The following is a 23,994-nucleotide window of genomic DNA, read 5'->3' as shown; positions in this document are numbered from 1 at the left end:
GATCCCAGGGCACTCCTCAAAGAAAAGTACAGTAACAAGGTGGCCAATGTTCATCCCTCAACCAAGCTGATTAATTAGTCATTTATCTCATCTGCTGTTTGTAGGGTCTTGCTGTGTGCAATTCAGTTGCTGCAGTGGCTACACTTCAAATGGATTTTGATTGGCTGTGAAGCACTTTGGGATGTCCTGAGGTGATATGTAAATTATTTAATTCTTCAGTAATAAGGACCAGTTTACAACAGGAGGTTTGTATGAAGTGTGGTTGCTCACAAACAGTTTGTAAAAAGTAAAATGCATTGTCCTTCAAATATTTTTATTTTTATTGAGCTCACAGTAAGATTCTTGCAGAACATTTACAATGGTGCACTAGCGAATCGTATGATCTATGACCATTTATGTCAATGTTTCTGGGCAAAATTTACATTGATACAGTTTGAAAATAATTTATATATCAGAACAGCTGGAGTTACAACTTATAGCAATAACTGAAGTAATTCAGACTTTTGACAATCTTCTTTCATTGTATAAAATAAATCAAGAAAACATGTAATATATATGTAACCCAATCTGAAGACCTCAAAACTGACTTCGCCCTTTTCAGAGAAAATAATACAATACTGATATTTTTAAATCGATATATTTACAATCTCTGTACATGCAATCATTGAAATATTTCTAGCATACAGATCATTGTACAAATATTCAGGTAATTCATCGTCAAATAAGGATTAATCAAGTGCAAATTCATCCCAGTGCACACCACAGCCGGCCCACACATGGCTTAATAAGGTAAGATAGATTTTCCTTCAGGATTCAATCCCTTATAACCAAGGACAGGGGCAACAAGAAAGTTGTACTGTATTAAAATACTGCTTTACCAAAAATTTCGGCAAGGTTTTTAGTCCAAAATATGTTTTTGTTCATTTTATCAGAACTTGCCCTTTCTTATGCAGCAGATGTTATATATCCACATTATGCTAATATAACACTTTACAGTGATAGATACTGTGCAACTTAAAAGAAGTGTAATACCTTCTGTTAATGCCATTTGGCATTGCACTGAACATGCTGAAAACAGTAGGAAATCTTCAATTTTAACAGAATGGAGCCATCTGTTGAATGTTGACTCAGGCCAATGAGAAACTTAGGCTGCGATTTTGTGATCGGTGTCGGGATGGGTGCGGGTCAGCTGGTTTCCGGGTTCCAGTCCCACCCCCAGCTGCCTCCACTCCACAGACGTGATTTTTCCTTGATTGACCTTGCTAATCCCGCCCTGCGGGCTTACCAACCAATTAACAGGAAGCGGGTCTGATGACGTCATTTGATGATGCGTCATCTGCCGGTTTCCTTAAAGGGACCACGCACAATTTTATTTTGACAGTTGATTTCTCAGTGTTTGACAGCATTGAGGTGCTGAAAACACCAACCATCACTGCACAAAGGTGAACTCTTGCACCCAGGCTCTCCAATGACTCCCTCCATATGCTGGAATAGATGGCAGCTGCAGGTGAGATGACAGAAGCGATCTGTCACTGGTGAGAGAGGTTCTCCCAATGAGGTGGCACTGGACATATAGTTGGATTTCAAAACTTGTAAGCTAAAGAAATCTGTATACGTTTTAAAAATGCAGTAACCAACATTTTCTTTGCTTTGAAACTCACCATGTGCAATATTGCATCCTTCACACAACTTCTGCAGCTGTCATCTTTTCACAAACATTACACCAGACTCACAACAAGCCACACTTACCTGGCGTGGTGTCCGGACGTCGGGAAACCCGGCCCAGAAGCGGGAAAATCGAAAAACAGGCTGAAAACTGCTGACAAGTACCTGTTAATAGGCAGGTAATTGCCTTTAATTCATTTCCCCCCACTACGTGTTGGGTCCATTCGTAAATTGGGGACCCGACACCTGGAAAAGCTGTTTGGAGGTGGGTTGACGGCGGGTTCGGGACAAAAATGAAGCACTTTAACTTCTGACCCGCCTCTCTGAGCGCTGGCAAAATCATGGCCTTAGAGATTGTTATGCAATGTAGGTGAGTTTTGTGCTCAAGTTGAAAGATGTGATGAAAAATGGAAATTTTTCCTCAGTTTTTGTACCCTAGTGTCAGCATTGAGCACTTCATGCTCGCGTATATTATGGGTCAGGTACAGTGTAAATCTGCTGTTATATTGCCCCAACAAAGTGACTTAAACCCAACATCAGAGGAAATTGCCCTATTGCACTGGTATGATTTTACCCAGTTCCTATATCAGCCATCATTTCACTCAGAGTGATAACGAAGTGCTAAATTATGGACAGTTGCGTGTATCGGACATGGGCCCAATTGCAAGTGACTTAAGGCTGCCCAAAATCATTTAAATAGGACCCTTATGTTGGCAGAAAGAGGAACATTTTGCAATACAAGTCTGATATGGATTAGAACAAGGCCAAATCTGTAACGCCTTTCCTTAAGACTGTAGTCTAACCTTAAGGTTCATATATATAATCCACAAAATCTTCACTCACAGTTTACGATGATATTGGAACCTCTCAATTAGATTACTGCCTTGAAACACACCCAAGAGTGCTAAATTATTCCATTAAATACAGACTGTGTTGTTCAATAGGGGAAAATGGTTTAAAGAGAAATCTTTAAAATAATGTCATACTGTAGTTTATCAAATGTAAAAATTTCAAAAGATAGACTTTTTCTATAACTGTTATACGTCATGTAAAAGGCACATTATTAAAAGAGGCATTTTTTCTTAGAATTTCTTTTTTTTTTCTAATGACTGATCAGTAAGAAGCCTTGCTATGAGAAGCGCAGTAATGTAGGTACCATTATAACAAGGGTGCAGTTTTTTTTTGCTTATTTGTATGGTTAAACTAAGCAGCAACAAAGTGTTGCATTATTTCAGATTATCAGCAAATAATATTTTAACACGGTCACAACCAGTTTTGTATATTTCAACTGCTAGATGAATGTCCTTTTTAAAAAAAGACAGAAGAGCCATTTTCTTCCTATACGACATTTGACTGGACTTAGACTAGAGTCCCATTTTTTCTGTCATATTTTACCGCAGGAGTGAAGCTTATCGTTGCATACTCTGTCGCATTTTCTTTTTGTCTTGCCTTGATTTGCTTGACTGATCTCTGAGCTCCCTTTTGTATCACCTGAACTTCAGCATAGTGTATATCTTCCGGCTTCTTTTTATTCACTACAGCGTATACTGGTATGTCAGGGGCTACTTCATCATAGGCATGAGAGTCCTCCTGTACCTTTAAGTGTAGAAATAAGAAAGAAAATGTGATTTTGAATGTGAAAGCCGTCATCCTGTGGTATGAAAAGCATTTTGTTTTTTATATGTTTTTACCACATTTGCCATAACGGATGGAAAATCAGGAAAAAGAAAGATTTGCATTTAAATAGCGCCTTTCACGACCACCGGACATCCCAAAGCGCTTTATAGCCAATGAAATACTTTTTGCAGTGTAGTCACTGTTGTAATGTAGGAAATGCGGCAGCCAATTTGCGCACAGCAAGCTCCCACAAACAGCAATGTGATAATGACCAGATAATCTGTTTTTGTTATGTTGATTGAGGGATAAATATTGGCCAGGACACCGGGGAGAACTCCCCTGCTCTTCTTCGAAATAGTGCCATGAGATCTTTTATGTCCACCTGAGAGGGCAGAGGGGGCCTCGGTCTCATCCAAAAGATGAAAAGGAGCACGCAATTTCCTGATAAAGAGCTCCTGGGGGGCAAGGCTTCGCCACAGAGAAGCAAAAGTGGAGAATTAATCCTTTAATTCCTTTCATAACATTACCTAGAATTTGAAAACATAATCTAGCCTGACACTTCAGTATGTTACTGAGTCAGTGACATTTTTGGAAGTGCCATTCTTTGGATGAGACATCAAAATAAGGTGGATATAACAGATCTGGTCTAAAGAAGAGCACAAAGCTGTCTCGGTGCCCTAGCCAAGAATCTTCCCTTAACCAACACCAGCAAAACCACATTAACTAGTCATTCATCTGATCTGTTTGTGGAACCTTGATGGACAAATTAACTGCTGTGTTCGTCCAAACAACCGTCACCACATTCCAAAAAGTAATCTATTGGATGTGAAGTGCTATAGGACACCATGAAGATGTGATAAGACACTATATAGATGCAATTTCTTCCATATTTTCTTTTCTTTTCTCTCTGTTTAATTCCTATGAACATTACTTAGTTGTTCCTATTGTGGTCAGAGCACCGTGTCTTCAGTTATTTTGTTACTATGTAACGTTTTCTATGAGAATTGTAACTTTATGAGCTTTATAACAGTAAGTTACCTTAAATTCATTAGTAGAAATGGAGCTGCCAATGTTGCCCAAGTAGCCTTATATTATTATATATTATTCTGATTAGAGTAAGATAAAACTAAAACATTCCTCTTAATGTGCTTTGCACCATTGTTTTTTTTCTCTGACTCTTAGCTTTGTTTAGCTCGTCTGTCTGTATCCAACACACAATAAAAATTAACCAAACAATCCTTTAAATGTGTAGCGTTTGACTTGCATATGCAATCTATAATCAGTTGTTTTTGTTTTAGTTTCCTACACAATATTTGTTACTTAAAGAAGCCCGAGTCCTGAAACCTTAAAATGTTTATGTAAAACAAAATGAATGCCAACTAGACTTAAGTATCTCTAGCAACAAGACATTTTGGAGTTACTTTCAGGGTTTGCAGTAGCATTATTATAAGATGCACTGCAACAACTCGCCAAGGCTTCTTCGACAGCACCTCCCAAAGCTGCAACCTCTATTACCTAGAAGAACAAGGGCAGCAAGTACATGGGAACACCACCACCTCCAAGTTCTCCTCCAAGTCACACACCATCCTGACTTGGAAATATATCGCCGTTCCTTCATCGTCGCTGGGTCAAAATCCTGGAACTCCCTCTCAGAAGACAGCTCACCAACACCTTCTCAAGGGCAATTAGGAATGGGCAATAAATGTTGGCCTTACCAGCGATGCCCACATCCCAGGAACTAATAAAAACAAAATTATTAGCATGCAGAAGTCTTTGGGAGATTTCACCAATAGTGAAGTGCAAGATCTGCCTCCAGCAACTTTTAATGATTGCACAATTTCTATCTGTCCAAATGATAAACCGTAGGGGTATTATTATACGTTTCCATCTTTAATCTACTATTACCTGTACACGTTTAGCAACTCCTGCCCTGGTCTCAGAGCCTGTAAAGAAAAATTTTAAAAAAAATTAGTGTCATACTTGAAGAAAACTGGAGAAACTTTGATAAAGTTTCTGATTCCGCTATTCTACTCGATTGAGGCTGAGGACAGGCCTTTCCCCGATTGAGAGGAAGTTCAAGCTTTATCTGTTTTAAGTTTGTCGCCTTGTAGTGGATGAAATCACAGATTGATTTGCCGATCGATTTTTCCCTCTCTCCTAGTGGGGGAGTGCCTAGCTTTTGCTCCTTGTCTCTAACAGCAGTGGCAATATCAGGGGCTCACAACATAAGGAAAAATGGGCATGAGCTCTTATCCGATGGCTGAGAGGTACAGTACTTTCAAGCACCAATGTGCGATGCCACAACTCATTCATAATGCAAACTTTAAGACACTTAAAAAAAATTATAAAATCGTTTCACCAACTTTGGCTAAGAAACTGCTTCAGGTCTGACAAATATATGATCATACCAAATGTGTTTCACGTGAGGGTGTGCTTTAATGTGCCCAGAGATACTGCTGCAACACTGGTGCAGGATCATCGTAGGCCTTCTAACCTCACATGAGGGGGGCACTCAAAGAAGACATTCAACAGCCAAATATTGTTGTGAATGATTGGTTCAGCACCAGTGTGCACTACTGTAAAAGCTACTGTCACTGGTGGTTTCTTAGCTTACCAACATCAACCTTTTTCTTTTCAAGGCTTTCAATTTTTTCCCCCTTATTTCATTTTAGCACACTCTACACATTTTTGTTCTCTCTGTTTAAAAATGTCCCCTTTCATAAAGCAGCTCAGACTATACTTGGAGTACTGTGAACAGTTCAGGTCTCCATATTATAAAAAGGATATAGAGGCACTGGAGAAGGTGCAAAAAAAGATTTACAAGGATGATACCAGACTGGGGCTCTTTTCTCTAGAAAATAAAAGACTGTTAGAAGTCTTTAAGCTTATGAAAGGGTTTGATACGGTAGACATGGAGCAGATGTTTCCTCTTGTGGGGGAGTCCAGAACTAGGGGCCAGATTGTCATGAATAAATCCAACAGGGAATTCAGGAGAAACTTCCTTTACCCAGAGAGTGGCTAGAATGTGGAACTTGCTACCACATGGAGTAGTTGAGGCAAATAGCATAGGTTCATTTAAGGGGAACCACATGAGAGAGAATGGAATAGAAGGGCAGGTTGATGGGGTTAAATGACGAAGGGTGGGAGAAGGCTCGTGTGGAGCATAAACACCGGCATGGACCTTTTGGGCCGAATGGCCTGTTTCTGTGCTGTACATTATGTAATTCCGTCATTTTGATTTGAAGCTAGAATAGTTCTCGTACCCAATTCCAGCCGCCTGGTGGCACTATCAAGAAAGTAAATTGTTAACTTTCCTAATTTGTGCACAGTGACACCTAGTGGTCTAGCCTTTTCACCATCTACAAGGCACAAGTCAGGAGTGTGATGGAATACTCTCCACTTGCCTGGATGAGTGCAGCTGCAACAACACTCAAGAAGCTCGACACCATCCAGGACAAAGCAGCCCACTTGATTGGCACCCCATCCACCACCTTAAACATTCACTCCCTGCATCACGGGCGTACCGTGTCTGCAGTGTGTACCATCTACAAGATGCACTGCAGCAACTCGCCAAGGCTTCTTCGGCAGATCCTCCCAGACCCATGACTTCTACCGCCCAGAAGGGCAAGGGCAGTAGGCGCATGGGAACACCACCACCTCCAAGTTACACATCATCCTGACTTGGAAATATATTGTCGTTCTTTCATCGTCGCTGGGTCAAAATCCTGGAACTCCCTCCCTAACAGCACTGTGGGAGTACCTCACCACACAGACTGCAGTGGTTCAAGAAGGTGGCTCACCACCACCTTCTCAAGGGCAATTAGGGATGGGCAATAAATGCCAACCCTGCCAGCAACGCCCACATCCCGTGAATAAAAATAAATAAATAATACAGTAAAGAAACCCCCCCAAAAAAGATAGAATCAATAATAGATGACGAAAGGTCATCGACCTAAAACGTTAACTCGGTTTCTCTCTCCACAACTACTGCCTGGCTTGCTGAGTATTTCCAGCATTTTCTGTTCTTATTTCTGTAATAGAATCAACTGCCGAGTTACCAGTTCCCCCAATCACTCACCTGGACTGTTTTTTGATTTACTTTTTTTGGATTTGTTCCTGTTGGAGAAAAAATGTTCTTAAGTCAGCTGAATTTTGTAATTAAAGTTCTTTGTTTTTTTTTAAACATTACATACACATTTGCAGAGAATATAGTCGGAGCAATTTTACTAGGAGGTCCTATCAGTGCATGTGATGGAGGAGGGGCAGGGCGGTGGCGCGGCGAGCGGTAAGCTTACATGTTGGCATGCCTGAGGCCTGGAAAGATTTTAGCTCCCGGACCTCATTTCTGTACCAGACTTGGGGGGGGGGGGGGGTGGGTGGGGATCATGTAGTGTTCGTGTTTGGAGGAGGGGGAAGCCCTTGGCAGGGGAGGCGCAAAGCTTCCTTGTGGGGCCCAGAGGAACACTCCTACTTCTCTTGGCCCACAATGAAACCTTAAAAAATGAATCTTCTGTGGGCCACCTTGATCCACCTCCTGGCAGGTTTGACCTGGTGGAGAAGCCACTACTGCTTCCCTGCTCAAGCCTCGGGTTAATATTAGAGTCTGGCCCAATTATGTAATCGGAACCTGATCTGCATATTTAAAGAAGGACCCCGCCGGCTTCAGGTAGGTGCCCTTGCCAGCTGCAATTTAAAATTAGTCAGTCAGTCAAGTCGGGGCGGGTAGGCAGTGTAACAAGTCCCTTGCTCTGGTTTGACTGCTGCCGCATTTTCCCAACATTACAACAGTGTCTACACTTCAAAAGGCACTTCATGGCTACGAAGCGTTTTAGGATGTCCTGAGAATGTGAAGAACGCTATATAAATTCAAGTTGTTTCTTTAAAACATCAGGTAGCTTTAGGCTGCTATTACATCAGCTGTATTTATACTGCAGCTAATGTGCAGCAATTGCCATATTGCTGGCATAAATTTTAAGGTTACTGCACATTCATCATATTTATACCACAATTTGCAGCCCATTTTGACACAGCAGTAATGCCAAAGCTGTAGTCTAAATGCTGCATGGCAGCTTCGGTTAATACTTTTGGGAGTTGCTGAAATACAGAAGCTGCATCTGACGACTGGTGAATATTTAAAAAGGAGTGCGATCTATCAGGGAAAAATCACTCAGCTGGTTTAACATTGGTGGTGGGGAAAACATTTCGAATGCACCCTATAAGACAATGGTTATCTAAAGAGCACAAAAGTCATTAAAGGAAAACAGAAAAGTTTTAGATTCAATAAATAATGCCTCGCTAATCTACTGGAATTCCATAGGGTATTTCCTAAAAGTTTTACGCTGAGGCTTAATAGCCCAAAACATTATTGGCAAGTTCGTTAGCTGGATTAACGATTAGCAAAAGTGGCAAGTGGTGTCTGACAACCTTGATTTGAGCCCTTCAATGAAATAACGGAGAGGGTTGATGAAGGTAGTGCAGTTGATGTTGTGCTTATGGGCTTTCAAAGGGCATTTGCTAAAGTGCCACATAATAGACGTTAGCACAATTAAAGGCCATGGGATTTAAAGGGCAGTGGTAGCATGGATACAAAATTGGCTAAGAGACAGAAAGCAGAGAGCACTGGTGAAGGGTTGTTTTTTCAGGCTGGAGGTAAGTATACAGTGGTGTTCCCTGGGGGTCGGTATTAGGACCACTGCTCTTTTTGATATATATTCATGACCTGGACTTTGGTGCTGTGAGATTCTATGGGGGAAAAATTCAGTATCGCCCCGTTTGGGGCGCCATTATCGGCCGTGCGCAAAGTTTAGCGCCTGGCGCTAATTATCACCTCCGACGGCAAACTTGGCTTTTATCGCCCCTGGAGGTGATTGGAGCACTAAATCAGGCGCTTCACACCTGTCTTAAGGCACAAAGGCCGAGGAGCGAGGTGCTACCTCAGAGCGCTGGCGAAGCAAGGAAGGGCAAATCAAAATGAACCTGCAAAGTGCTGCTCAGTACTCAAAACTCCTTCACACAGCGTTGAATCTCTCCAGAAGTCTCTCTCTCTCTCTCTGAATGCGTGGTGCAAAAATGTCACCGACAAAAAAAGGCAGGAAACGGTCGCCTTTAAATAGCGCTTCCTAGTCCCTTTCTGACAGCAGAATGCTCCCCTCAACCTGTCGTTGCTAGCGGCAGGCGGTAAGGCAGGGGGCGCCACTCAATATCCGGTCCGGGGCGCTAACGGGGCGTTGCGCACGCGACTGACTTGCAATAAGGTGGATGAATTGGCTGCGCAAATAGAGGTAAACGAATATGATTTGGTTGGGATTACGGAAACATGGCTCAAGGATGGCCAAGACTGGGAACTCAACATCCAGGGGTATTCGATATTCAGGAAAGATAGGCAAAAAGGAAAGGGAGGTGGGGTAGCATTACTGGTTAAAGAAGGGATTAATACAATTGTAATGAAGGATATTAGCTCTGATGAGGTGGAATCTGTATGGGTAAAATTGAGAAATACTAAGGCGAAAAAAACATTAGTGGGAGTGGTATATAGACCTCCAAACAGTAAGGCGGAGGTTGGGGATGGCATTAAAAGGGAAATTAAAGAAGCGTGCAATAAGGGCACAGCAGTCATCATGGGTGACTTTAATCTACATATAGATTGGGCCAACCAAATGAGTAACAATACTGTGGAGGACGAATTCCTGGAGTGTTTACGGGATGGTTTCCTGGACCAATATGTCGAGGAACCAACCAGAGATCAGGCCATCATAGACTGGGTATTATGTAACGAGAAAGGATTAATTAGCAATCTTGTTGTACGAGGCCCCTTGGGTCGGAGCGATCATAATATGATCGAATTCTTCATTAAGATGGAGAATGAAGTAGTTGACTCAGAGACAAGGGTCCTCAATTTAAATAAAGGAAACTACGATGGTCTGAGGAGCGAGTTGGGTAGGATTGATTGGGGAATGGCACTCAAGGGTTGACGGTGGATAGCCAATGGCAAACATTCAAAGACCGAATGGATGAGCTACAGAATTTGTTCATCCCAGTTTGGCATAAAAATAAAACAAAAAAGGTGACTCAACCATGGCTAACAAGGGAAATTAGGGATAGCATAAGATCCAAGGAGAGGACATATAAATTGGCTAGAAAAAGCAATAATCCTGAGGATTGGGAACAGTTTAGGAGTCAACAAAGGAGGACAAAGGGATTCATTAAGAAAGGGAAAATAGAATGAGAGTAAGCTAGCAGGGAACATAAAAACTGACTGTAAAAGCTTTTATAGATATGTGAAGAGAAAAAGATTGGTGAAGTCAAGCATAGGTCCCTTACAGTCAGAATCAGGGGAATTTATAATGGGAAACAAGGAAATAGCAGACCAACTAAATACATACTTTGGTTCTGTCTTCACAAAGGAGGACACAAATAACCTCCCAGGGATGCCGGGGAACATAGGGTCTAATGAGAGGGAGGAACTGAAAGAAATCAGTATTTGTAGGGAAATGGTGTTAGGAAAATTGATGGGACTGAAGGCCGATAAATCCCCAGGGCCTGATGGTCTACATCCCAGGGTACTTAAGGAAGTGGCCCTAGAAATAGTAGATGCATTGCTGGTCATCTTCCAGAACTCGATAGACTCTGGAACAGTACCCATGGATTGGAGGGTAGCTAATGTTACCCCACTATTCAAAAGAGGTGGTAGAGAAAAAGCGGGGAATTATAGACCGGTAAGCCTGACATCGGTAGTGGGGAAAATGCTAGAGTCTATTATAAAAGATGTAATAGCAGAGCACTTGGAAAGCAGTGACAGGATCGGACAAAGTCAACATGGATTTACAAAAGGTAAATCATGCTTGACTAATCTACTGGAATTTTTTGAGGATGTAACTGGTAAAATAGATAAGGGAGAACCAGTGGATGTAGTGTATTTGGACTTTCAGAAGGCTTTCGATAAGGTCCCACATAAGAGATTAGCGTGCAAAATTAAGGCACGTGGGATTGGGGGCAAGGTATTGACTTGGATCGAGAACTGGTTGGCGGACAGAAAGCAAAGAGTTGGAATAAACGGGTCGTTTTCCGAGTGGCAGGCAGTGACTAGTGGGGTACCGCAAGGATCGGTCCTAGGACCCCAGCTGTTCACAATATATATTAATGATCTGGACAAGGGAATTGGATGTAATATCTCCAAATTTGCAGACGACACAAAGCTGGGTGGGAGGGTAAGCTGTGAGGAGGATGTCGTGAAACTCCAGTACGATTTGGACAGGTTGGGTGATTGGGCAGAAACATGGCAAATGCACTATAATATGGATAAATGTGAGGTTATCCACTTTGGTGGCAAAAACAGGAAGGCAGATTATTATTTGAATGGCAATAGATTGGGAGAATGGGAAGTGCTAAGAGACGTGGGTGTTCTTGTGCACCAGTCGCTGAAGGTAAGCATGCAGGTGCAGCAGACGGTTAAGAAGGCAAATGGTATGTTGGCCTTCGTAGCAAGAGGGTTCGAGTACAAGAACAAGGATGTCTTGCTGCAGTTGTACAGGGCCTTGGTGAGACCGCACCTTGAGTATTGTGTGTAGTTTTGGTCACCTTACCTGAGGAAGGACGTTCTTGCCATGGAGGGAATGCAGCGAAGATTCACCAGGCTGATACCTGGGATGGCAGGAATGACGTACGAGGAGAGATTGTCTCGATTGGGCTTATACTCACTCGAGTTTAGAAGATTGAGAGGGGATCTCATCGAAACCTATAAAATTCTGTCAGGTCTGGACAGACTAGATGCAGAAAGGATGTTTCTGATGGCCGGGGAGTCCAGAACCAGGGGTCATAGTCTAAGGATAAGGGGTAAGCCATTTAGGACTGAAATGAGGAGGAATTTCTTCACCCAGAGAGTGGTGAACCTGTGGAATTCTCTGCCACAGAGGACGGTGGAGGCCAGTTCATTAAATATATTCAAGAAAGAGTTGGATATATTTCTTGAGGCTAAAGGGATCAAGGGATATGGGGAGAAGGCGGGGACAGGGTACTGAATTTGGATGATCAGCCATGATCTCGTTGAATGGCGGAGCAGGCTCGAAGGGCCGAATGGCCTACTCCTGCTCCTATCTTCTATGTTTCTATCTGCCGGCGCAGGAGATCGTGGCAGTAGTGTTTAGCGCCGCCGCAAAATGTCTAGTTAATTTCGCGAGCGGTGCAAACATCGCCGGGCCCGGGCGCTAGTTGCTTTGCACCCCATTAGCGCCCTCTTAAGGCGCTAACGGGAGGCGCAAACAACTGAATTTTTCCCCCTATGTTTCTAAGTGATGAGAAATAGACAAGGGTCTGTCGGGAACACAGTGACAAGTAGAGTCCTGCTAGGATCTGTACCGAGTCTCCTGCTGTTTACAAAAATATGAAGGAGGGTGCTTCTAGTAATATCAGATTTGTTGGCAACATCAAATTATATGGCCAGGTGACATAGTATTGAAAAGATTGGTAGCATTTAAAAAAACCTGGACAAATTTAAGTGGATGAGGTGAGGGTTGTCAGCTGGATAATGTAGATAAATATCGTGAACACTGGCAGAGAAAACAAGAAACTTGTAAACAGATATTGGCTATCCATTGGCAGAGGTGAAACAGATCAAAAATGATTTGGCATTTGATCACCGACCATTCATTGAAAGTAGCCAGGACATTTAATTATGAATTGAAACAGGTTATTTTAACCATGTATAACTTATTGGTACGGTCATATTTTGAATATACCGTGAATTTTTGGCACAGTGCTTTCAAAATAACAACGATTCAGTGGTTCAACAAAGAGATGCAAAGATGAGGCACAGGGGTTCTATACAAGGTTATCTTCAGGATCCATCTTATACACGGCATAAAATAAGAATGATGACCTTACGCTGTCAAAAACCTGTTCTACATCCTGGTAGGTGACAGGAGGCAGCAAAGTGTGCTTTTTTGGAATTGTGTATTATGTCAGGCACTTTAAGTTTGTATGACCATTTTTCAAAAACCTTTACTAATTATTTTCAGTAATACAATTCTAAAATTGTAGTTAATATTTTATAATCGATAGAGAAACATGGACCTTTCCCAACTTCACCAGAATAGGGATTGCTGCTCTGCGCTTTCACTTTAGCTTCTTTACAAATGGACAGGTGGCATTTTCATCGTTAGTTATCTCTATAGTTCCGCCGATTCAAATCAAACTTTATCTGCTGTATGGATCTCTTCCCTCCTAGAGAAGCTTAATGCTACAGCTTTCATTTCCTGTTCCAATTGTTCTCATTTTGAATGCTTTATCAGTGGAAATAAAATTGATCCAATTTCCCCTTTAAGATAGAACTAACAGCTTCAAACATAATAACAGAAACTGATCAGAAGGGGCTTGACCTATTCTCTTTGAATAAACGCTGGAGACTTGTGTTTTTGTAATGTTTTCAACTTTTCAATGCCAATTACAGACCAACTAACCAGCTCAACTCTCGGCCAGGTGACCATCTAGTCCGATATGCAGATAATGCCTTTATTAGCAGCACATCATTATTAAATATCTCAAGGTTAGCAGATAGAGAGTGCATATAGTGAACTTGCGAATGAAATGTAGGGTGGTAGGGCTCAGTGGGTACAGTAGCATAGTGGTTATGTTACTGGACTAGTAATCCAGAGGCCTGGACTAATAATCTGTTTCTCATGAGTTCAAAATCCCACCACAGCAGCTGTGGAACTTAAAATTCAGTGAATTAAATAAATCTGGAATAAAAAGCTAGTATCAGTAATGGTGACCATTATCATAAAACCCCATCTTGTTCACTAATGTCCTTCAGGGAAGGAAATCTACTGCCCTTACCCGGTCTGGCCGATACGTGACTCCAGCCCCACAGCAATGTGGTTGACTCTTAATTGCCACTCAGTTGTCAGGAAGGCAACTCACCACCACCACTCAAGAGCAATTAGGGATGGGCAGTATATGCTACCCTTGCCGGTGATGCCCACATCCCGTGAATGAAATAAAATGTACCACAAATCAGCGAGTCTCCTGTTTTTCACAATTTCATTACAGCTAGTTGTTTTCTGAACAGCCTTATTTATCAAATGAGTGCCACATTTCATTCTCCCTCCTTCCCATGCCCATGCTCATACACGTCCTCTCCTCCAACTGTTGGAGTCTAGCAGCTTACTTCACTGCAAAAAAAAGGTCATATTTGTTAAGATTGTAGATCAAGGATATTATTACTTAACAGCTTCAAAAGGCCTTTGATAAGGTTACACATGGTTGGCTCATGACAAAGGTTAGGCAGGTGGAGTCAGGGTACAAGAGCTGAATGGATAGCAAATGAGCTAAAAATAGAAAGCAGAGAGTCGGTGTAATAGGTAGTTATTCAGATTGGAGGAAGGTAGAAAGTCGTGTTCCACAATGATCAGTGCTGGGACCACTGTTATTCATAAGTTCTGACGAAGGGTCATCGACCTGAAAAGTTAACTCTGTTTCTCTCTCCACAGATGCTGCCTGACCTGCTACACACTTCCAGCATTTTCTGTTTTTATTTCTGTTTTTAGGTGTTGGTTGAGGGATAAATATTGGCCAGGACACCGAGGGGATAACTCCCCTGTTCTTCTTCGAATAGTGCCGTGGGATCTTTTACATCCACCCGAGAGAGCAGACGGGGGCCTCGGATTAACGTCTCTTCCGAAAGACGGCACCTCTGACAGCGCAGCACTCCCACAGTACTGCACCGGGAGTGCCTGCCTCGATTGTGTGCTCAAGTCTCTGGAAGTGGGACTTTGAACCCACAACTCCCTGACGCAGAATCGTGCGAGCATGCTACCAACCGAGCCACGGCTGACACCAATTCCCTGGAATGTGTACGGGAATAACTTGGAATGGCGTAATGTTCCTTAAAACACCGTTTCTGCTCATTTTTTTGGGGGGGGGGGATTTCTTTCACGAGGTCAGAAAGTTTAATGATTGAAGATTTTACTTCAACCTGAAAAATAAGGGAAAATAAATTGTGAAAAAAGCAATGGTGTGTGTTAGTATAACGTGTTGTAGCTCCAGCAAAAGTCTGTACACGGAATTGTACAGTGTTGGTGATGTAAGAAAACTACTAGGCACTTGGTCTGAGTATTAAACAAAGCTTTAATCAACTGTTTTTCAACATGGAGATCTAGTTGTGTCCTTCACTAGTTCCTGTTAAAGAATGTCCTGAGCAAGCTGGGCCCATGCCCAAGTATTTATACTCTCCCTGGACAGCGCCACCAGCAGGCTGCCCAGTATCATTTCATAAGTAATTTCCACATGAATGACAAGATTCATGTCAGTTGGTCTCCTTATTTAAGGAAGGATGTAAGTGCATTGGAAGCAGTTCAGAGAAGGTTTACTAGACTAATACCTGGAATGGACGGGTTGTCTTATGAGGAAAGGTTGGACAGGCTAGGCTTGTATCTGTTGGAGTTTAGAAGAGTAAGAGGTGACTTGATTGAAACACATAAGATCCTGAGGGGTCTGGACAGGGTGGATGTGGAGAGGATCGTTCCTCTTGTGGGAGAATCACTGGTTAAAAATAAGGGGTCGCCCATTTAAGACAGAGATGAGGAGAAATTTTTTCTCACAGAGGGTCGTGAGTCTTTGGAACTCTTCCTCAGAGGGCGGTGGAAGCAGAGTCTTTGAATATTTTTAAGGCAGAGGTAGGTAGATTCTTGGTAAGCAAGGGGGTGAAAAGTTATGGGGGGTAGGCGGGAATGTGGAGTAATCGGATCAGCCTTGATCTGATTGAATGGCGGAGCAGGCTCGAAGGGCCGAGCAGCCTACTCCTGCTCCTAATTTGTATGTTCGTATGAATTGGAGCCGCAGAACAGGTTCCTGAGTTCAGCTGTGCCAGCGAGAGCAAGCACAGAGTGAAGGCCAGTCACTCGAGGCCATTCTCACGAGCCTTCAAGTGGTCAGTTACAGAACAGTGTTTGCTAGCACCTGCCAGCAGGACATCTCAGCCAAGGTAGAGTGCATGGCAAAGGAAGTCCCAAAAGATGTGGAAGGGTAAAATACACATCATCTCTGCCCAAAAATCATTTTTTTTTAATTAATAATTTTTGTTTGATGAGAGAAATAGAATACAATAAAACATCAGGAATATCCCTATATCACATTTTATATTTCATGGTGTTGGCATCACATCCTAATTACCGGAACTAATTTTTCCTTTGGAAAAAATATCAATATTCTGAACCCATGCCACAGTAACCTAATTAGCAATTGCATTGCCTCCAGCTCCATTGGATCAAATCACAAAGGAATATGCCGCACAATTAAACCCATATTTTGTACTTCTTTGCCTAATTAACTTTAACCAATTAATTTTAACATATGGTACAATCAGGATGCATTATGAAGACCCGTGGGATATGACTTGTATCCCATTTCTGGAGGGAACCATTACTTAGAACTTGCAAGGTATCAGGTTAGCCCACTTGCGGGTTGCAAATCATAACCATGGGACTTTACAATGTAACCTCTACACTACTATTTAAGAGGAAATTTATGAGGATGTTGCCAGGACTGGAGAATTTTAGCGATGAGGAAAGATTAGATAGGCTGGGTCTTTTTTCTTTGGAACCTACGAGGCTGAGCGGAGGTTTGATTGAGGTGTATAAAATTATGAGGGGCCAAGATAGAGGGGATAGGAAGGACCTATTTCCCTCGGCAGAGAGGTCAATAACCAGGGGGCATTGATTTAAAGTCATTGGTAGAGGGATTAGAGGGGAGTTGAGGAGAACATTTTTCACCCAGAGGGTGGTGGGGGTCTGGAACTCACTGCCTGAAAGGGTGGTAGAGGCAGAAACCCTCATCACATTTAAAAAGTACTTGGATGTGCACCTGAAGTGCCGTAACCTACAGGGCTACGGACCGAGAGCTGGAAAGTGGGATTAGGCTGGATAGCTTTGTTTCGGCCAGCACAGACACGATGGGCCGAACGGCCTGCGTCTGTGCCGTAACTTTCTATGATTCCATTCTATGATTTTATATACTAAGAAACAAGCACGAAAAACTGAAGCATTGCTTTTCCAGTGCAATTTTTCTAGAGGAAAATAAATGAAAATGGCCACCACCATCATAGGCTAAGTTTTCAGCTGATGTGCCCCTGCCTAAAACGCTCTTTCAAAATGCCTTGCTACCTTTCTCCCTGCCTTCAGGACCCTTCTAAATACCTCTCTTTGGCCATGCCTTTGATTTCCGTCCCCCACCCGGACCTACCACCCACCGCACCCCCACCCCCGCTCCCCCCCCCATGAAATTCTTTTTACTTCCTTCTTTGCCCATCTCAACCCGTCTCAGCTCATCCACTGCTGAAACCCTCATCCATGCCTTTGTTACCTCTAGACTTGACTATTCCAACGCACTCCTGGCCGGCCTCCCACGTTCCACCCTACGTAAACCTTGAGGTCGTCCAAAACTCGGCTGCCCCGTGTCCTAAATCGCACCTAGTCCCATTAGCCCATCACCCCCTGTGCTCGCTGACCTACATTGGCTCCCGGTTAAGCATCGCCTTGATTTCAAAATCCTCATCCTTGCTTTTAAATCCCTCCATGATCTCGCCCCCTCCCTATCTCTGTAATCTCCTCCAGCCCCACAACCCCCCTGAGATATCTGCGCTCCTCTAATTCTGCTCTCTTGAGCATCCCTGATTATAATCGATCCACCATTGGTGGCCGTGCCTTGTGTTGCCTGGGCCCTAAGCTCTGGAATTCCCTGCCTAAACCTCTCCGCCTCGCTACCTCTCTTTCCTCCTTTAAGATGCTCCTTAAAACCTACCGCTTTGACCAAGCTTTTGGTAACCTGCCCTAATTTCTCCTTATGTGGCTCGGTGTCAAATTTTTTGTCTTATAATACTCCTGTGAAGCGCCTTGGGACGTTTTACTACGTTAAAGGCGCAATATAAATACAAGTTGTTGTTGTTGTTGGTATCCAGCTTTCCCTGTGTCGTGAGATGTTCTTGTATGTGTGGAATGCTATATCAATGCAAGTTGCTATTGTGTAACAATGTGGTGCATTTAGAGTGGTAACGCACAGATTTTTTGCAGTTGATTTGCCCAAAGAGAATTCCTAATCCCAGCTGTGCTGCCAGAGGAGGAATGGGCATCTCCTGCTGATGGTAGTTGAGACATTATCGAGTGAGGAAGCAGCAGTTGAAACCTGTATTCTAGCAGTTTGTGATACAACAATAACAACTTGTATTTATATAGCGCCTTTAATGTAGTAAAACGTCTCAAGGCGCTTCACAGGAGCATTATAGAAACATAGAAGATAGGAGCAGGAGTAGGCCATTCGGCCCCTCGAGCCTGCTCCACCATTCAATGAGATCATGGCTGATCATCCAAATTTAGTACCCTGTCCCTGCTTTCTCCCCATATCCCTTGATCCCTTTAGCCTTAAGAAATATATCCAACCCCTTGAATATATTTAATGAATTGGCCTCCACCGCCCTCTGTGGCAGAGAATTCCACAGGTTCACCACTCTCTGGGTGAAGAAATTCCTCCTCATTTCAGTCCTAAATGGCTTACCCCTTATCCTTAGACTATGACCCCTGGTTCTGGACTCCCCGGCCATCAGAAACATCCTTCCTGCATCTAGTCTGTCCAGGCCTGACAGAATTTTATAGGTTTCGATGAGATCCCCTCTCAATCTTCTAAACTCCAGCGAGTACAAGCCCAATCAACACAATCTCTCCTCATACGTCATTCCTGCCATCCCAGGTATCAGCCTGGTGAATCTTCGCTGCACTCTCCATGGCAAGAACATCCTTCCTCAGATAAGGTGACCAAAACTGCACACAGTACTCAAGATGTGATCTCACCAAGGCCCTGTACAACTGCAGCAAGACATCTTTGTTCCTGTACTCAAATCCTCTTGCTACGAAGGCCAACAAAACAAAATTTGACACCGAGCCACATAAGGATAAATTAGGGCAGGTGACCAAAAGCTTGGTCAAAGAGGTAGGTTTTAAGGAGCATCTTAAAGGAGGAGAGAGAGGTAGCAAGGCGGAGAGGTTTAGGCAGGGAATTCCAGAGCTTAGGGCCCAGGCAACAGAAGGCACGGCCACCAATGGTTGAGCGATTATAATCAGGGATGCTCAAGAGGGCAGAATTAGAGGAGCGCAGATATCTCAGGGGGGCCATGGGGCTGCAGGTGATTACAGAGATAGGGAGGGGCGAGGCCATGGAGAGATTTGAAAACAAGGATGAGAATTTTGAAATTGAGGCGTTGCTTAACCGGGAGTCAATGTAGGTCAGCGAGCACAGGGGTGATGGGTGAACGGGACTTGGTGCGAGTTAGGACACGGGCAGCTGAGTTTCGATGAACTCAAGTTTACGAAGGGTGGAACATGGGATGCCAGCCAGGAGCGCGTTGGAATAGTCAAATCTAGAGGTAACAAAGGCATGGATGAAGGTTTCAGCAGCGGATGAACTGAGATGGGGGCGGAGACGGGCGTTGTTACAGAGGTGGAAATAGACACCATGAACCTTGGATTTAATAGATCCTGTCATACAAGTCAGTGCAGTTGCCACAGTATGTCGGAAGTAGATTAATTATTTTCAGCATTTTTGGCGAGGTTGTATAATTACTTGGCACAACTGGAGACAGTAGACTTACAAATGTGACCCTGGTGATTGCTGACAGTGCAGAAAGACAGGGAGAATTGTACCAATTCATATTTAGTAGGTGAAATGTCATACCATTACTTTAATAAAAGCTTTCCTGCATTGGCAGTTGATGTCACCGCATGGCCACACCTCCCTCTGGATGGGGCACCAACGGCGAGGTGCTAAAAATATCTCAAAGCAGATCTTTTCTGTGTGCGCTTGTAAAATTCACCAAATGTATTTTAGTGGTGCTGGAAGTGTCTTTGTGAATTGCAGGGGAACATTTTCTTTTCCTGGTTTCACGTTATGGTTCTTTCTCTAATGCCGACAGTAGGGAGCTGATATGTTCGGAGGCAGGTCAGTTTTCTGCTGAGCAAGAGTCTAACCTCCCTGTTCTAAATCTCATCATCGTAAAGAACTACTCATGAAATAACACTGGACGGCCAGCTGGTGGCGCCGTCCAAGGAGTATAAATACTCGGGCATGGGCCCAGCTTGCCAGGGACATTTTGTAAGACAGGAACTAGTGAAGTACAACTAGACCTCCATGTTCTGAAACAAGTTGATTAAAGCCTTGCTTTATACTCGAACCAAGTGCATAGTGAGTTTTATTACATCACTCCCCATTTACTGCCTTCCCCTAGCCAAGATCTCACATTTTGGGGAATTATGAGAGTGAATCTCTATTTTTACCACTTTGCAACACCTAGTCAGTGAGTTGTTAAAAGGAGCTGTGCCATTGTTAAATGTATTACCAGCCAGAAACAGACAGCTGTAAATATGGGAAATATGCAACATTATCCATTGTTGCAGTCTTACTAGTACTGTCGCTCTCACTGTCACTCATTTGCATATCTCCGCACTTCAGTGACAGCTGTTCTGTGAGTGCACAAGTTGCATTATGCAGATCACTCCATTTCAGAGATATTATTAAAATCATGATCTGGTAGGGTTCAACTTACAAATATTCAGAGGAGTTAGAGTCATAGATCAAAGCCTAAATTAACTCCATCAATTTAGCTGCTAGCATGTAATAACAGAAAGAAAGAAAGGCTTGCTGACATAAATCATGCCATTCATGTAGAAATGACTTATGAAATATACTGGGCGGCCTGCTGGTGGCGCTGTCCAGGGAGAGTATAAATACTCGGGCACAGGCCCAGCTTGCTCAGGGACATTTTGTAAACAGGAACTAGTGAAGGATAACTCAACTTCCATGTTGTGAAACAGTCGATTAAAGCCTTGTTTAATACTCTGACCAAGTGCCTAGTAGTTTTCTTACGTCACTTGCCTTTTACGACCTCCCAAAGTGCTTTACAGCCAATGAAGTTAAAGTGCAGTCACTGTTGTAATGTAGGAAACACAGCAGACAATTTGTACACAGCAAGCTCCCACAAACAGCAATGTGATAATGACCAGATAATCTGTTTTAGTGATGTAAATTGAGGGATAAATATTGGCCAAGACACCGGGAATAACTCGCCTGCTCTTCTTCGATATAGTGCCATGGGATCTTTTACGTTCACCTGAGAGAGCAGACGGGGCCTCGGTTTAACATCTCATCTGAAAGACGACTCCTCCGACAGTGCGGCACTCCCTCAGTACTGCCCTGCAGTGTCAGCCTAGATGTTTGTGCTCAAGTCTCTGGAGTGGGACTGTGAACCCACAACCTTCTGACTGAGATGAGAGTGCTACCCACTGAGCCATGACTGACACTGTGTAAGTTATGGAGAAATTTAAACTAGCACAGTGACAAACTGATAGATGCAATATTATGGGGGAAATGAGGGGTAGTTTTTAATACTGAGTGACCAAGTTAGTTCTAGCCTTGTAGTGTATAAGGACATTATTTTTATGAGATATTTCACACATTGTTATATACACAAACATACATGTGTGTGTTTCCGTATTTCAAATGTACATTTGCATGTATATGCTTTAAAGGGAAATTATATAATGAATCATCCATCGCATTGCCAACAGAATCTAGTGTTACACAATGTATTAGCTTTATCTTTGTTTTGATAATATAAGAAACACATTCAAGGACTGTATCTGCTGGAACATAATTTTTCCACTGAAGATCAGAATTTTTAGAACAGTATGTTCCAGGTTATTCCAAGAACTGAGCCTGCCCTGGGAATTACCCATTGCGAATTCTTTATTAAAGATGCAGTCTCCTAATGAAGAAAGATGTTTTGTAAGCACACCATGATGGCTTAAATTACATCAAAATACATAATTGCATCACTTTTTTTAAAAATTCGTTCACAGGATGTGGGCATCACTGGCAGGTTGCTGTGGGTCTGGAGTCACATATAGGCCAGACCGAGTAAAAGCAGCAGATTTCCTTCCCTAAAGGACATTAGTGAACCAGATGGGTTTTTACAACAACCCAGTCGTTTCATGGTCACCGTTACTGATACTCGCTTTAATCCCAGATTTATTTAATTCACTGAATTTAAGTTTCCCAGCTGCCGTGGTGGGATTTGAACTCATGTCTCAGTGATTATCAGTCCATGGCCTCTGGATTACTAGTCCGGTAACGTTACCACCGTGCTACCGTGTGCAATGTCGCCCCGATAAAGTAACACACAGCTCTGCTTCCTTCCCAAATGGGAAAAAAACCAAGAGGACACAGATTTAAGGTGATTGCCAAAGAACCGGAGGCGACATGAGAAAAAACTTTTTTACGCAACGAGTGGTTAGGATTTGGACTGCGCTGCCTGATAGGGCGGTGGATACAGATTCAATAATAGCTTTCAAAAGGGAATTGGATAAATACTTGAAGGAGAAAAAAATTGCAGGGATATGGGGAAAGAGCGGGGGAGTGGGACTAACTGGATTGGTCTTCGAAAGAGCCGGCGCAGACTCGATGGGCCGAATGGCCTCCTTCTATGAGTCTGTGAAAAAGTTTGCCCAGCACTTCTAAAAAAAGACATGAAGATTGTGCCTCTTTACAGTCTAAATAAATCCAATGCCCGTTTTTTTTATTTGTTGGAGCACCTCTTCCTCACAGAATCAACACGTCCTTGTCACACCCATGGCAATCCCAGATTCTTCACATTGTTCACGAGCTGATAAACCCAACTCAAGAAGGGTGGCATTTAGAATCATTAGTAAACGTTTTACCCCTCCCAAAAACTGCTCCGTGTTAAAAATCAGCTTTTGACAACGCCAGTTTTAAACGCATACAGACAGATCTTCCTTTACAAACTTTTCACATTATCTAAAATTGCTGAGGTCAAATTTTCAGTCCACTGTTACTTCAGATAGGCTAATAAAATATCCCGATTTAAGCGTCCCTGAATTTGCAACTTACTGACGCTTTTAAAATAAATAATGCTTCAAATCCTCTCTCTGGCCAGAACAACAAGCAACAAGAGCTAAATATTTAAAAGATGAGTCAGGCCCGGATCACCAAATCGAGCTCATATTTCACTTTCCAAAAAGGCTTTTAAAAAAACACACAACGAGTCTGGGCAACCTTAACAGAAGCAGACAGATTTTTTTTTTAAATGTCTTGCTCTTTCTTGTAACTGATCGATCAGGAAATTGACAATGGAACCGAAATAAACACGCATTTAACTTTGTCAGGACTTCGAGCACTGGGTGTAGCTCAACTGTAGACACGACTTCGAAAACTTTCAACGCGTAAATAACCACATATAAAAAAGAATGAATCTTACTTGGTTGTGCAGAGCCGGAGGACGTTTCCCATTGCCTCCTCGGCGCTGTGCCATCAACGCTCTCCCCCTCCGCCAGCGCAGCCCCGCGTCAGTTGCCGGGACTAAACTTTGTGCGACTTTTTATTTCCTTATTTACTCCCGATTTCGTTCTGGCACAGCGAGCAGGTGACTGGGAAAAGACTGATCGCGATTTCACATCTACTAAATGTAGGACTAGCAAGGGCAGAGTAAAGGTAGCCAACAAGTCTGGGGCAGGGGCGTTTATATATTCATCCACCAACAAGTGTATCATCTATTTCCATCCAGCATTTTTCTGATCATTATTTCATTCCTTTCGATGTATTCTTTTTCCTTTCCCGTCACTGTGTGTGTTTGTTTTACGTGTTAGAGGCGGGGTTGTATTT

At 42.9% G+C, this 23,994-nt stretch overlaps 1 protein-coding gene across 1 annotated transcript; it reads right to left on the bottom strand.

Moving 5' to 3' along the window:
• Positions 1-296: 296 nt before the first annotated feature.
• LOC147100323 (uncharacterized) lies at positions 297-23,994 on the bottom strand. Its single transcript, XM_085967895.1, has 4 exons — positions 23,591-23,994; positions 7,361-7,398; positions 5,188-5,225; positions 297-3,261 (listed from the first exon to the last, which is right to left on the bottom strand). The coding sequence occupies exons 1-4, from the start codon at positions 23,620-23,622 to the stop codon at positions 3,025-3,027; spliced, it is 345 nt and encodes a 114-aa protein (XP_085824021.1). The 5' UTR covers positions 23,623-23,994; the 3' UTR covers positions 297-3,024.

This window comes from Somniosus microcephalus, chromosome 26 (assembly GCF_052327205.1).
Source record: "Somniosus microcephalus isolate GS21.2 chromosome 26, FLI_Smic_1.0, whole genome shotgun sequence".
NCBI lineage: Eukaryota > Metazoa > Chordata > Chondrichthyes > Squaliformes > Somniosidae > Somniosus > Somniosus microcephalus.
Note: the sequence above shows the minus strand (reverse complement) of the source record. Positions and strands in the feature narration are given on the sequence as shown.

Excerpts from the sequence above, each read along its gene's own strand:
- LOC147100323 (XM_085967895.1), bottom strand. The coding sequence starts at position 23,622 with ATGGGAAACGTCCTCCGGCTCTGCACAACCAA. Across the intron at positions 7,399-23,590 it reads CTCCGGCTCTGCACAACCAA|GAACAAATCCAAAAAAAGTA; the intron begins GTAAGATTCATT and ends TTTCTCCAACAG. Across the intron at positions 5,226-7,360 it reads TAAATCAAAAAACAGTCCAG|GCTCTGAGACCAGGGCAGGA; the intron begins GTGAGTGATTGG and ends TTTTCTTTACAG.